At 44.0% G+C, this 15,544-nt stretch overlaps 1 protein-coding gene across 1 annotated transcript; it reads right to left on the bottom strand.

Annotated features, from left to right (window-relative positions):
* Positions 1 to 1,015: 1,015 nt before the first annotated feature.
* On the bottom strand, positions 1,016 to 3,549 carry msh5 (mutS homolog 5). The gene has a single exon (XM_073055439.1). The coding sequence runs from the start codon at positions 3,544 to 3,546 to the stop codon at positions 1,063 to 1,065; it is 2,484 nt and encodes an 827-aa protein (XP_072911540.1). The 5' UTR covers positions 3,547 to 3,549; the 3' UTR covers positions 1,016 to 1,062.
* Between the last annotated feature and the right edge of the window lie 11,995 nt (positions 3,550 to 15,544).

The following is a 15,544-nucleotide window of genomic DNA, read 5'->3' as shown; positions in this document are numbered from 1 at the left end:
AAACTACACACAATACTCCAAGTGTGGTCTCACGAGTGCCTTATAGAGCCTCAATATCACATCCCTGCTCTTATATTCCATACCCCTAGAAATGAATGCCAACATTGCATTCACCTTCTTCACCACCAACTCAGTCTGGAGGTTAACCTTTAGGGTATCCTGCACAAGGACTCCCAAGACCCTTTGCATCTCTGCATTTTGAATTCTCTCTCCATCTAAATAATAGTCTGCCCACTTATTTCTTCCACCAAAGTGCATGACCATAAACTTCCCAACATTGTATTTCATTTGCCATTTCTTTGCTCATTCCCCTAAACAAAGGGAATCCCTTCAATATCTGTAATGGTTTTCCTATAGACCATTTAAACTCTCTCTGCTGCATTCTACTAACCCCATTTTTTTGATTATTTTTCTCCAAGAGAGAATTTAGTTCAATGTAGTTATAAAATATCACTTAATTCACATATGCAGGGTGATTGATAAGTTCATGGCCTAAGGTAGAAGGAGTCAATTTTAGAAAACCTAGCACATTTATTTTTCCTACGTTTACACATTTAGTTCAGCAGCCTTTGTAGAAGTCAGCATCTTGGACCTCCAGAAGTGGTCCACAGCATGGGGTGATTGATAAGTTCATAGCCTAAGGTTGAAGGCGCTGAGTTATTAACTTCAAACTTTCTGTATTTTCACTCAAAGAGTTGAACTGCACGTGCCTGTAACAAGAGCTGTATAACTCATCTCCTTTGGCCACAAACTTATCAATCACCCCTGCTGTGGACCACCTGGAGGTCCAAGACACTCTCGTTACATGCGTGTGCAATAATTTAGACATATTTATAAATTATAATCAAAATTTGTTTTATTCTTTCCATTTCAATTCACATGTGGAGCTACCTGCAGCGTTGTCGATGTCACAATGCTGGGATCTACAAACTTAACTGATTTTGATACACTTACCTAAGTGTTTGAATAATTGCAAATCTAGGTTTCTGTTTATCTATTAAAAATCACCGGGTAGTAATGTGTTTGGTTTGTTTTAGGTGATGGCCTGCAGCAGGAAGCATGTCAAAGTTCTGAATTTATATATGCCAAAATATCCTTACTCAAAAATTCCTGCAGGTCTATATTAGGGTCATTGAGGTCCAGCTGAAGAAATTTATCCACCAACGCTTTATGTGTTTCAAACTGGTTGGACTTTGAAGGGCAGTCAAGACGACAGATAGGTTGCCCTCTACGGTACAGGTCAGAAATCTGTAACCCTCGCTTCACTACCTGTGGTGGCATCCCAGCCAGTATAGCTGTATTGGCAGTATAGCTGTCAGTGGAGACACCTTCCTTCAGCTGGTAGAAAAACACTAACTCCTCTCCATCTTGTATGGTTTCTAGTGTTAGATAGCGTATTAGCTTGGTAACCGGGAGTAGGTTAAGCTGAACTAAACTATGAAAATTGGTAGATACAAAGATATGGGGGCATTTCACATCTTGCTTCACCCAATGCCTTAAAACAGCTGCAAGGAGTGATAAGCCATCAACACTGTTGGTTCCTTTTCCAAATTCATCAATTAATACCAGAGATCTCTCTGTAGCATTGTTAACTGCAGCTGCCACCTGATTTAAGTCTATAATGAATGTGGAAAGTCCCACAGACACTGATTCACGGCTTTGGATCCTTGTGTAAATACCATCTATTAATCCAATTTCTGCCTCTGTGGCTGGTACATAACTACCTATTAGTGCCATGAACACTATTAGGCCAGCTTCCTTGAGATATACACTTTTGCCACTGGAATTTGGACCAGTAAGGATAGAAATTTTTCCATGTTCTCCACCAGTATTGATAGGGTTTGAAACAAATGTCCTTGTGCACAGTTCCATGAGAGGATGTCTTCCATCTTTAATGTTGATTATATTCTTGCTGGTTAATTTTGGTCTTATATAGTTGTTTTCTCGGGCTACAACAGCCATGGCAATTAAGCAATCCAATTGGGCTGTATACTCCATCACATCATAAAGCACTCTGGACTTCTCCAAAACCTTTGCCTGCAACTGGTACATGACAGCTGTCTCAAGATCCCGGATTTCACAATGCAAATCTCCCAACATTGTATCAAGCTCTTTGGTTCTGGCACTTCTATAATGAAGCCTACCCTCAGACAGAAACATGAAATCCAGTCCTTCTATTTCAAAATCATCCTTGTCCACCATGCTTGGAAGGCGTGGAATAGTTAGAAGAAATCCAATCAGAGGGATGTAGATGACACAACATGATGGAATCCTGCTATCCAGCAGTGTTAATTCATTCCTTGCTACTTCAGTTAAGAAATCTGATAGACCCATCAGTTTACGTTTCTTTTCATCTATAGCTGGGTCCACATTTGACCGAACAGTGAATCTGTTCTCGGTATTGCTACCTTCAAAATCCACCACTTTAGTGATGAGACTGGCAATATAATGGAGATCATCTGTGAAAGTCCCTGAGATCTTTGCAAAAAGTTCTACAGACCTGGGCTGGGACCTGCAAGTATCTCCAATGCACACAGCATTGTATACTGTCTTATAAAGGGCTTGCCAGTCACTCACTTTAGTGTAGGATAGCATCATTCTTTTCAGAATCATTGGAACATTCCTGATATGCTTCAAGCAGTCCTGAAGCGTCTGCACTACCTCAGTGTTTCTGGCCAGCATGAAAAACTGGATGACGTCCATCCGCTTGTCCAGTTCCTCCAGATTTTTTGTAGGACGCATGAACCATAGTCTCATCAGCTTTGACCCCCATTGGGATTTGCAGCGATTCATAACTCCGAACAAGCTGAGTCCTTCTTTCAGCCCTGATGCCAGTTTGTATACAGATGGGTGCACTTCCGACTTAAAAATCTGCAGCACGCAAAAAGCATCCTGGTCAATGTGCACCGTGTCATTCAGTGTAAATTTCCTGATGGCCAGAATGGGGACACTTACATTGGGATCTTCCAATTCCACTCCAATCCTCCTTCTCTCTATAAACTTCAAAAGCCCTCCAAGAGCCCGCAACATGGTGGCACACTCGAATGGGATGACTGATGCCAGGTACATGATCTTCTCCGCTTCAGTCAGGTGGGAGGGGACAAAAGGCAGGTTCGCTGACAGCACACGTTGCTTGCTGATATTGAGCCCGAAGTCCATGTTGGGGAGGAGAGCTATTTCTGGCTTCCCATCCTCTCCATTGTTGGCGGTCCCCATCGCTTGAAGGAAGTCTGCCATATTGTGGTCTTGCTTTGCACTTGTTAAAATACATCGGGGCTGGATTTCTTCCAGCACTTTCTTCAGTAACTTCAAATCCTTAGAGTCTGGGGTATCGGGCATGATGTAAATGGTACATTCATTTGCGCTGTAGTAAACAAGACCCAGATATCCACTATGCCACAGGACACTGACATATACCTCGGGCTGTGCTGAATTATCCATGTCATCTACTACAGCCATTGGGGTAGCAGGATTGCTCATTGCAATATTCGCTTTATAGCGGTGCATTATTTCAGTCTCTTCTTGATTATTTGTTAATGCCGCCATTTTTCGTACTGCGAGCAAAGACGGCCGTTGGACAGGTGTCATGCGCAATCCTGGTCACCTGCGCGAGACGGCGTTTTGCCAGGCCGACGCGCGCTAGGTGGCGGCTGGGCATGTGTCACGCGCATTTCTGTTCGCGCAATCCAGAGGGACGTTGGGTAAGTGTTGGACGCAGTCCCGTTCTCCCGTGCGAGACCGAATTGCCGGTTAGGCAAGTTGTCGCGTCTGAGGCGGTGGCAACTTAGGTGTCACACTCCGACCCGTTCTCCCGTGCGAGACCGCGGCAGGGCAGGTGTCAGTGTCACACTCCGTCCCGTTCTCCCGTGCGAGACCGCGGCAGGGCAGGTGTCAGTGTCACACTCCGTCCCGTTCTCCCGTGCGAGACCGCGGCAGGGCAGGTGTCAGTGTCACACTCCGTCCCGTTCTCCCGTGCGAGACCGCGGCAGGGCAGGTGTCAGTGTCACACTCCGTCCCGTTCTCCCGTGCGAGACCGCGGCAGGGCAGGTGTCAGTGTCACACTCCGTCCCGTTCTCCCGTGCGAGACCGCGGCAGGGCAGGTGTCAGTGTCACACTCCGTCCCGTTCTCCCGTGCGAGACCGCGGCAGGGCAGGTGCCAGTGTCGCGCTCCGTCCCGTTCTCCCGTGCGAGACCGCGGCAGGGCAGGTGTCAGTGTCACGCTCCGTCCCGTTCTCCCGTGCGAGACCGCGGCAGGGCAGGTGTCAGTGTCGCGCTCCGTCCCGTTCTCCCGTGCGAGACCGCGGCACGGCAGGTGTCAGTGTCGCGCTCCGTCCCATTCTCCCGTGCGAGACCGCGGCAGGGCAGGTGTCAGTGTCGCGCTCCGTCCCGTTCTCCCGTGCGAGACCGCGGCAGGGCAGGTGTCAGTGTCGCGCTCCGTCCCGTTCTCCCGTGCGAGACCGCGGCACGGCAGGTGTCAGTGTCGCGCTCCGTCCCGTTCTCCCGTGCGAGACCGCGGCAGGGCAGGTGTCAGTGTCGCGCTCCGTCCCATTCTCCCGTGCGAGACCGCGGCAGGGCAGGTGTCAGTGTCGCGCTCCGTCCCGTTCTCCCGTGCGAGACCGCGGCAGGGCAGGTGTCAGTGTCGCGCTCCGTCCCGTTCTCCCGTGCGAGACCGCGGCAGGGCAGGTGCCCGTTTGCACGAACTATCTTTATCTCTTTTGTCAGCTACAGAACTTGTTTTATATACATCTTTGTAACATTAGCAAATTTGATAGCCATACCTTTGGTATTAACCCATATCATTTATATAGAAATTTAGGAAGAGAAAACCAAAAATAGAGCTTTAGAAGGAAGAGTTTCGTGTGCCAAATAAGTTTAAACAGATTGAGTGAGTTGCTTATTAATATCTTTGTTTTTTGGGGGAAAACACAAGAAACATATAAAAGGTAAGCAAAAATGGTATAGTCTTAAACATATTAAATGGACCTTTGAAGGTAAAGCAGTGGACATCTGCTTTATATTTAATGTGGAAAGAGATTCCTTAGCTAGTTGGAAGATCTTTGATTTTTACAAACTCCCAGGAAGGTTAAAGCAAGGAAGGAAGCCATACAAATATTGAAGGGAGTACTGGCCATGTGTAAAATAAATACAACTCATCCAGCTTATCTACTGCCTATAGCCCTAAAAATGTTTATTTTTTTCAGCTTTTAAAACTACAGTTGTTTCTACATTTTCTACATTTCACTCACAAAACAAGAAAAGGTATACAGGGTATTGTTGATTCTTGTGCTTTACACATCAGCCTTCTGGAACATTTTCTTTCCACCTTGGTACATTTTCTTCCATTATTCTAAATTTCTGATGCTCTCACAATCTCCTCTATTCCAAGTATAACCCCCTATTTTTTCTTATCTATAAATATAATCTCTCATCTCTAGAACCATTCCTGCACTGTTTCTGAAATCATTTCAGCTTTCCCAAACTGTGGCACCCAGATTTGTCTATAATATACAGTTATTATGATTTCCTTAGTTACTCAACAGAACATTCGGTTGGTTTGATTTGATCTGCCTTTTAAAAAATCCATCCTGGCATTTACTAATCAAGATTCCATCTGTGGCAAAAGCTAGACTTACTTGACATCGTCCTCGGTAATTAACCTGTGGCAGACTCATCTGACAATGACAGTAGTGGTAGAAATAACCACTGCCTATTTCTTGTGGAGCTGAAGTCCTATGCTCATACTTTATTGTGTGGTACTTCAAATCTGGTAGCTCAAAACTGGGCATCATGAGATACTGTGGACTATTAACAACACCAAAAATGCAGGTATACACTACCATAATCTATAACCACAAGGCAGTGCATAACTGTCATTTGTTGTTGCTGGAATGGGTACCAGTCATGAAGAGCTATAGTACAGAAATACATGCATGCTGAACAACAGAGTCACAGAGCACAGAAGAAGGCCCTTCAGCCCACTTGTCTATGCCAAGCTGTTATTCAGCCTAGTCCTATTGACACCACCTTGAGGATCACAAGCAAACTCAAGTGCAGGAATCAAGAAGACTTCAGCAATTCAAATAAAACTAAAGACTTACTTAAAAAATTACCAGAAAACTAATGAGCTGAGGCAAACAATACTGAATCTTGACAAACGTAAATCACTGATGATACACAGAAGAACTCAGTCTGAGTTTCACTTGACAAGGAACCACAGAGACCCAACAAAGAGGGATTGGCATACCCCCCTGAAAACACCCTGGAACTTGTAGGAATTCCGGACACTGACATACCATGCTAATTAAATTATCCTAAATTGAATAGAGGTGATAAAAACAAAGTTAAACAATCCCCATGATCCCAAATGAGACACCTGCAAAACATTGTGAAAAACTAGAGCCAGTGCAAAGACAGTTAGAGATAAAAGGTAAACAATCCAAAGACAAAGGTGACACCGAGCTAAGCAGAAAATACAGTCCGCATGCTAAATGACAAAAAAAACTTTTAAAAAATAACCCCTAGTTGTGACAGCAGCTGGACCATAGCCCTTCATACCCCTCCCATCTATATACTTAACAATTTTTCTCTTAAGTATTGAAGTTGAACTTGTATCCACCACTTCGTCTGGAACTTGCTCCATACTCGCAACACCCTCTGAGGAAAGAAGTTCCCTGCTAGGTCTCGCTTAAATATTTTGCCTTTCACCCTTAACCGATGACTTCTGGTTCTAGTCATGGTGCCAGCAAACAATGTGACCAAGGGCAACATCCTCCAGGCAGTTCATAAAACTACTTCTTTCACTTTTTTAAAAACGCCTTTTTCTTTCAAATGTTTTTCTGCTATTGTTGGGAGCCTGTGATCTACACATTGGTGATGTGTTTTCAGGCTGATTGAGTGATCTGGTGCTTTGCTGTCTCTGCGGGTGTTCGATGAGGTTTCCAGCAAAGCATGCAGTCTCGAGGCCAGGAACTCTGGAGATGGAGTGTGAGCCCATGATTGACTCAGTTTATCACCAATCTTGCCAATTAAAGCATTGAGGAAGTTTGAAATCATCGAGGTGAGACCGGAAGGCAAATGTGTGTTCAGCACAGTCAACCAGCCTTTTGCTGCTGCTAGAGGAAGATGTCTGCGTGTGACAGTCTCTGTCTCCCCCTAGCTCGCTGCTCGCAGAGGAAGATTCCTGCATTCGAATGGTCTCTTGCTCGATGCTGCCAGAGGGTTGTGCTGGAGTCCTGGATATTGGGCAAGGTTTAATCAGCACAGTTTGTGGATTGGACTCTGTAGTATGTTTCTGGTTTCATGTTGCTCCTTTTTTTGGTTGCTATTTTGGACAATTTTGATCTGGATGGCCTGCGGTTAACGAATAACGCAGTGCTAGATTGAATTGTTTCGTGGCTGTCTGTGGAAGATGAATCACAGGGTTGTACGCTGCATACATACTTTGATAATAAATGTAAATCAAAACTTTGGTAAAATCCTATTTGCATTAACCCTGTCTATACTCTTCATTATTTGTATTGTGTACCTTTATCAAATTTCCCTTCATTCTCCTGCACTCTAGGGAATAAAGTCCTAACCCATTCACCTTTCCCCACATTGACTTCACCACACCTTGTTCCAATTCCAACCTCACTCCTTCCGAATGCTCTGCTCTCCGCTCCCTCTGCACCAATCCCAACCTTACTATAAAACCCGCTGATAAGGAAGGCGCTGTTGTAGTCTGGCGTATTGATCTCTACCTGGCCGAGGCACAGCGACAACTCGCTGATACCTGCTCTTATTTACCCCTCAATCATGACCCCACTAAGGAGCACCAGGCCATTGTCTTCCACACCATCACCAACCTTATCAGCTTTGGGGATCTCCCATCCACTGCCACCAACCTCATAGTTCCCACACCCCGCACTTCCCGTTTCTACCTCCTACCCAAGATCCACAAACCTACCTGTCCAGGTAGGCCCATTGTCTCAGCTTGCTCCTGCCCCACCAAACTTATTTCTGCATACCGTGACACTGTTTTATCCCCCCTTGTTCAATCCCTTCTCACCTATGTTCATGACACTTCTCACGCTTCGCATTTTTTCAATGATTTTAATTTCCCCGGCCCCCACCACCTTATTTTTACCATGGATGTCCAGTGCCTATATACCAACATCCGCCACCAGGAAGGTCTCAAAGCTCTCCGCTTCTTTTTGGATTCCAGACCTAACCAGTTCCCCTCTACCACCACTCTCCTCTGTCTGGAGAGTCCTTGCTCTCAGTAATTTCTCCTTTGGCTCCTCCCACTTCCTCCAAACCAAAGGTGTAGCCATGGGGACCTGTATGGGTCCCAGCTATGCCTGCCTTTTTGTTGGCTTTGTTGAACAGTCCATGTTCCAAGCCTATATGGGTATCCATTGCCCACTTTTCCTTCGCTACATCGAGGACTGCATTGGCGCTGCTTCCTGCACACATGCTGAGCTCGTTGATTTCATTAACTTTGCCTCCAACTTTCACCCTGTCCTCAAATTTACCTGGTCCATTTCCGACACCTCCCTCCCCTTTCTTGACCTTTCTGTCTCCATCTCTGGAGATGTCTTATCTACTGATATCTACTAATAACCTACGGACTCTCACAGCTATCTGGACTATTCCTCTTCCCACCCTGTGTCTTGCAAAAATGCCATCCCCTTCTCGCAACTCCTCCATCTCCACTGCATCTGCCCGCAGGATGAGGCATTTCATTCCAGTACGAAAGAGATGTCTTCCTTTTTTAAAGAAAGGGGCTTCCCTTCCTCCACCATCAACTCTGATCTCAAACGCATCTCTTCCATTTCCCACACATCTGCCCTCACCCCATCCGCCCACCACCCCACTTGGGATAGGGTTCCCCTTGTCCTCACCTACCACCCCGCTAGCCTCCGGGTCCAACATATAATTCTCCGTAACTTCCGTCACCTCCAACGGGATCTCACTACCAAGCACATCTTTCCCTCCCCCCCCCCTTTCTTCTTTCCGCAGGGATTGCACCCTACGCGACTCCCTTGTCCACTCGTCCCCCCCATCCTTTCCCACCGATCTCCCTCCTGGCACTTATCCTTGTAAGCAGAACAAGTGCTACACCTGCCCTTACGCTTCCTCCCTCACCACCATTCAGGGCCCCAGACAGTCCTTCCAGGTGAGGCGACACTTCACCTGTGAGTTGGCTGGTGTGATATACTGCGTCCGGTGCTCCCAGTGCGGCCTTTTATATACCCGACTGTGAGACTGTTTCGCTGAATACCTATGCTCTGTTCACCAGAGAAAGCAGGACCTCCCTATGGCCACACATTTTAATTACATGTCTCATTCCCATTCTGATATGTCTATCAATGGCCTCCTCTACTGTCAAGATGAAGCCATACTCAAGTTGGAGGAACAACACCTTATATTCCATCTGGGTAGCCTCCAACCTGATGGCATGAACATTGATTTCTCTAACTTCTGTTAATGCCCCTCCTCCCCTTCTTACCCCATCCCTTATCTATCTATCTATCTATTTATTTACTTATTAATTATCCCCCCTTTTCTTTCTCTCTCTGCCCCTCTCACAATCACTCCTTGCCTGTTCTCCATCTCCCTCTGGTGCTCCCCTCCCCCTTTCTTTCTCCCTAGGCCTCCTGCCCCATGATCCTTTCCCTTCTCCAGCTCTGTATCCCTTTTGCCAATCACCTTTCCAGCTCTCAGCTTCACCCCACCCCCTCTGGTCTTCTCCTATCATTTCGGATTTCCCCCTCCCTCTCCCACTTTCATATCTCTTACTGTCTTTTTCAGTTAGTCCTGACGAAGGGTCTCAGCCTGAAACGTCGACTGTACTTCTTCCTATAGATGCTGCCTGGCCTGCTGCGTTCCACCAGCATTTTGTTTGTGTTGCTTAAATTTCCAGCATCTGCAGATATCCTCGTGTTTACGTTTTCTGATCCTCAAGTCCTGTCAACTTACTTGTAAATTTTCTCTGTACATTTACAATTTTATTGAACTTTTTTTGTAGGTTGGTGACCAGAACTGCATACAATACCCCAAAATTTTGTCTTCTTATACACTTTCAGCATAATCCCACTCCCATACTTTGCTTTATAAAGGCCAATGTGCCGATCATTAGATAAAGCTAAACAATTTCACAACCAACTAAGTTATGCAGTCCTGCCATCCTGTCACATTTAGTCTTGAATGATAGTGGATAATAAACAGCTAGCGGGGGGGGGTGGGGGGGGGGGGAGGCTGCAACAACATCCCTATCCTCAGCAATTAGAGCCTCTGGTGTTTGAATGCTGAAGAATGGATCATTTATTCAGAGAAGTTTTGATGGCCTGACGTAACAATAATGTCTTTTTGCTGAATGAAGTGAGAAGGAGTAGCACATCTTCTTGCCAATAAACCCCAGAGCTCTCTTTGCTTTGTAAAGCAGGTCAGATAATAGCATTGGAAATTGGCTGGGGCTTATAGTTTTCCTGAGTGTATTTGGAGCTGAACACATTCAGGCAAGTGGAGAGTATTCAATCACACCCCTAAACAATCAAGGATTAAAGCAACCCAATTGATTGACACCTCTTCCACCATCCTAAACAATCAGTTCTTCAACTACTGATGTAAGTGACTGCATGTCTACAAGATGTGGTTACTCATCGAGGCTACTGCAGCATCACCTCCTTTTTCACCAAGAAAGACAGAGACAGCAATTTCAAAGAAGTACTGCACTTGCAGATACCCCTCAAGATGTACACCACTCTGAATTGGAAATGCAGTGTTGTTCCTTCATTGTTGCAGGGTCTAAGTAATAGAACTTCCTCTCCAACAGCACTGTGGGAGTACCTTCACCAGGACTGCAGCAGTTCAAAAAGGTGGCTCACCATCACACTCTGGATGTCAATGATAGATAGGCTATATATGCTGCCCTTGCTTGTGTCACCCAGATTCTAAAAATGGTTTAAAAAATTCATATTTGTTCAATTGATTATTTCTAAACATTTGGTCCTGAAAAGGGAATTTAGAGAGCTAGGTAAAAAGCTGAGAAGCAGGACTTTCTGGGTAGTAATCCCTGGATTGCTGCTTGTGCCATGAGCCAGTGAGGGTAGAAACAAGATGGTTTGGCAAATTAATGTGTGGCTGAGCAGCTGGTGCAGGGGGCAGAGCTTCAGGTTCTTGAATCATTGGGATCACTTCTGGGGGAGGTGTGACCTATTCAAAAATGACGGGTTGCACCTGAATTCGAGGGGAGCCAATATTCTAGTGGGCGGGTTTAAACAAATTTAGTGGGGGGGAGGGAACAGGACTCAGGAAAGGACATATGATTTTTTTTTTTAAATAGCTAAGATAGCATGCAGTCAGACTGTCAGGAAGGACAGGCAGATGATAGGACATAATTGCAGCCAGCCAGGTGAGTATCAGTGCATTAGGGATGCAGAATCAAAAGGGTAGCAAATACAGCACTTAAATTGCTAAATTTCAATGCAAAGAGTGTAAAAAATAAGGTGGATGATCTTGTTGCACGATTATAGACTGTCAGGTGTGAAGTTGTGGGCATCACTGAATCATGTTTGAAGGATGGTTGTAGTTGGGAGCTGAATGTCCAAGGTTACATGTTGTATCGGAGGGATAGGAAGGTTGGCTGAGGGGGTAGCATGGTTGTGCTGGTAAAGAATGGCATCAAATCAATAGAAAGATAGGATCAAAAGAGGTTGAATCTGATCATAGGATTGGAAGATTTTGAATCCTTGTGGGTTGAGTTAAGAAACCACAGGGGTAAAAGGATCCTGATGGTAGTTATATACCGGCCTGCTAACAGTGGCTGGGACGTGGACCACAGATTACAACAGGAAATAGAAAGGGCATGTCAAAAGGATAATGTTATTATAGTCATAGGAGATTTCAACATGCAGGCCGATTGGGAAAATTAGGTTGGAAATGGATCTCAAAAGAGTGAGTTTGTTGAATGCCTATGAGATGGTTTTTTAGAGCAGCTTGTTGAGCCTTTCAGGAGGTCAGCTATACTGGATTGGGTAATGAACTGGAGGTGATTAGGGAGCTTAAGGTAAAAGAACCCTTAGGAGGCAATGATCACAATATGATTGAGTTCAACTTGAAAGTTGATAAGGAGAAGGTAAAATTTGACGTGGCAGTATTTCGGCAGAGTAAAGGAAATTACAGTGGTATGATAGAGGAATTGGCCAAAGTAAATTGGAAGGAGATGCTGGCAGGGATAACAGCAAAGAAGCAATGTTGTGAGTTTATAGGAAAAGTGAGGAAGGTCCAGGGTACGTGTATTCCAAAAACAAAGAAATACTCAAATGACAAAAATAGTACAACTGTGGCTGACAAGGGAAGTCAAAGTTAATGTAAAAGCAAAAGAGAGGGCATACAACAAAGCAAAAATTAGTGGGAAGACAGATGGTAGGGAAGCTTTTAAAACCCTACAGAGAGCAACTAAAAGAATCATTAGGAGGGAAAAGATGAAAAATGAGAGCAAGCTAGCAAACAATATCAAAGTGAATAGTAAAAGCTTTTTCAAATACATAAAAAATAAGAGAGATGAAAGTGGACATAGGACCACTAGAAAATGAGGCCGGAGTAATAATAAAATAGGGCAAGGAGATGGCAGATGATTGTTTTGCATCAGGCTTCACAGTGGAAGATACTAGCAGTGGGCCAGATGTTAAAGGGTCTGAGGGGAGAAAAGTGAGTGCAATTACTATTACAAGGGAGAAGGTGCTCAAAAAGTTGAAAGACCTAAGGGTACATATCACCTGGGCCAGATGAACTGCATCCAAGGGTTCTGAAAGATGTAGCAGTAGAGACTGTGGAGGCATTAGTCATGATCTTTCAAAAATTATTGGACTCTGACATGGTTCCAGAGGACTGAAGAATTGCAAATATCACTTCACTCTTTAAGAAAGAAGGAAGACAGCAGAAAGGCAATTATAGACCAGTTAGCCTGGCCTCAGTGGTTGGAAAGATGTTGGAGTCAATTGTTAAGGCTGAGGTTATGGAGTACTTGGTGAGATAGGACAAAGTCAGCATGATTTCCTTTGGGGAAAATCTAGCCTGATGAACCTGTTGGAATTCTTTGAGGAGATAACAAGTAGGATAGATAAAAGGATGCAGTGGATGTTGTATATTTGGACTTTTAGAAGGCCTTTGACAACGTGCCACACATGAGGCTGCTCACCAAGTTATAAGCCCATGGTATTACAAGAAAGTTACTGGCATGGTTAGAGCATTGGCTGATCGGTAGGAGGCAGCTTGTGGGAATAAAAGCATCCTTTTCTGGTTGACTGCCAATGACAAGTGGCATTCTGCAGAGGTTGATGTTGGGACTTTTTTATGCTGTATATCAATGATTTAGATGATGGGATAGATGGCTTTGGTGCCAAGTTTTCAGATGATATGAAGTTTGGTGGAGGGGCAGGTCGTGTTGAGAAAACAGGTAGGCTGCAGAAGGATTTATACGGATTAGGAGAATATGCAAGGTAATGGAAAATTATATACAATGTTGGAAAATGCATGGTCATGCACTTTTGTAATTGAAATAAAGATGCAGACTATATATAATTATATAGTTTCAATATATATGATTCAATATATTCATATTTTAATATAATTATGGAGAAGGATAGGACTGGACCCAGGGTTGAGATTTTTGATTGGAAAAAGGCCAACTTTGAGGTGATGCAAAAGATTTAGAAGGAGTGGATTGGGACAATTTGTTTTATGGGAAGGATGTAATAGTGAAATGGCAGTCATTTAAAGGTGAAATTTTGAGGGTACAGAATCTTTATGTTCCTGTTAGGTTGAAAGGAAATGTTAAAAGTTTGAGAGAGCCACGGTTTTCAAGGGATATTGGAAACTTGGTTAGATAAAAGAGAGATATCTACAATAAGTATAGGCAGCATGGAGTAAATGAGGTGCTCGAGGAATATAAAGAATGTAAGAAGAATCTCAAGAAAGAAATTAAAAAAGCTAAAAGATATGAGGTTGCTTTGGCAAGTAAGGTGAAAATAAATCCAAAGGGTTTCTACAGTTGTCTTGATAGCAAAAGGACAGTGAGGGATAAAATTGGTCCATTAGAGAATCAGAATGGACAGCTATGTGTGGAGACAAAAGAGATGGGGGAGATTTTGAACAATTGCTTTTCTTTGGTATTCACTAAGGAGAAGGATATTGAATTGTGCAAGGTAAGGGAAACAAGTAGGGAAGTTATGGAAACTATGACGATTAAAGAGGAGGAAGTACTGGTGCTATTAAGGAATATAAAAGTGGATAAATCTCCGGATCCTGACAGGATATTCCCTAGGACCTTCAGGGAGGTTAGTGTAGAAATAGCAGGGGCTCTGACAGAACTATTTCAAATGTCATTAGAAACGGGGATTGTGCCAGAGGATTGGCGTATTGCTCATGTGGTTCCATTGTTTAAAAAGGGTTCTGAGAGTAAACCTAGCAATTATAGGCCTGTCAGTTTGACATCAGTGGTAGGTAAATTAATGGAAAGTATTCTTAGAGATGGTATATATAATTATCTGGATAGACAGGGTCTGATGAGGAACGGTCAACATGGATTTGTGCGTGGAAGGTCATGTTTGACAAATCTTATTGAATTTTCTGAAGAAGTTACTAAGAAAATTGACGAGGATAAAGCAGTGGATGTTGTCTATATGGGCTTCAGTAAGGCCTTTGACAAGGTTCTGCACGGAAGGTTAGTTAGGAAGGTTCAATTGTTAGGTATTAATATTGAAGTAGTAAAATGGATTCAACAGTGGCTGGATGGGAGATGCCAGAGAGTAGTGGTGGATAACTGTTTGTCAGGTTGGAGGCCGGTGACTAGTGGTGTGCCTCAGGGATCTGTACTGGGTCCAATGTTGTTTGTCATATACATTAATGATCTGGATGATGGGGTGGTAAATTGGATTAGTAAGTATGCAGATGATACTAAGGTAGGTGGCATTGTGGATAATGAGGTAGGTTTTCAAAGTTTGTAGAGAGATTTAGGCCAGTTAGAAGAGTGGTCTGAGCGATGGCAGATGGAGTTTAATGCTGATAAGTGTGAGGTGCTACATTTTGGTAGGAATAATCCAAATGGGACATACATGGTAAATGGTAGGGCATTGAAGAATGCAGTAGAATATAGTGATCTAGGAATAATGGTGCATAGTTCCCTGAAGGTGGAATCTCATGTGGATAGGGTGGTGAAGAAAGCTTTTGGTATGCTGGCCTTTATAAATCAGAACATTGAGTATAGGAGTTGGGATGTAATGTTAAAATTGTACAAGGCATTGGTAAGGCTGAATTTGGAGTATTGTGTACAGTTCTGGTCACTGAATTATAGGAAAGATGTCAACAAAATAGAGAGAATACAGAGGAGATTTACTAGAATGTTACCTGGGTTTCAGCACCTAAGTTACAGAGAAAAATTGAACAAGTTAGGTCTTTATTCTTTGGAGCATAGAAGGTTGAGGGGGGACTTGATAGAGGTATTTAAAATTATGAGGGGGATAGATGGAGTTGACGTGGATAGGCTTTTTCCATTGAGAGT

The sequence above is a fragment of the Hemitrygon akajei genome, chromosome 9 (assembly GCF_048418815.1).
Source record: "Hemitrygon akajei chromosome 9, sHemAka1.3, whole genome shotgun sequence".
NCBI classification, from domain to species: domain Eukaryota; kingdom Metazoa; phylum Chordata; class Chondrichthyes; order Myliobatiformes; family Dasyatidae; genus Hemitrygon; species Hemitrygon akajei.
Note: the sequence above shows the minus strand (reverse complement) of the source record. Positions and strands in the feature narration are given on the sequence as shown.

Coding starts and splice junctions, on each gene's coding strand:
- msh5 (XM_073055439.1), bottom strand. CDS start 3,546: ATGGCGGCATTAACAAATAATCAAGAAGAGACTGAAATAATGCACCGC.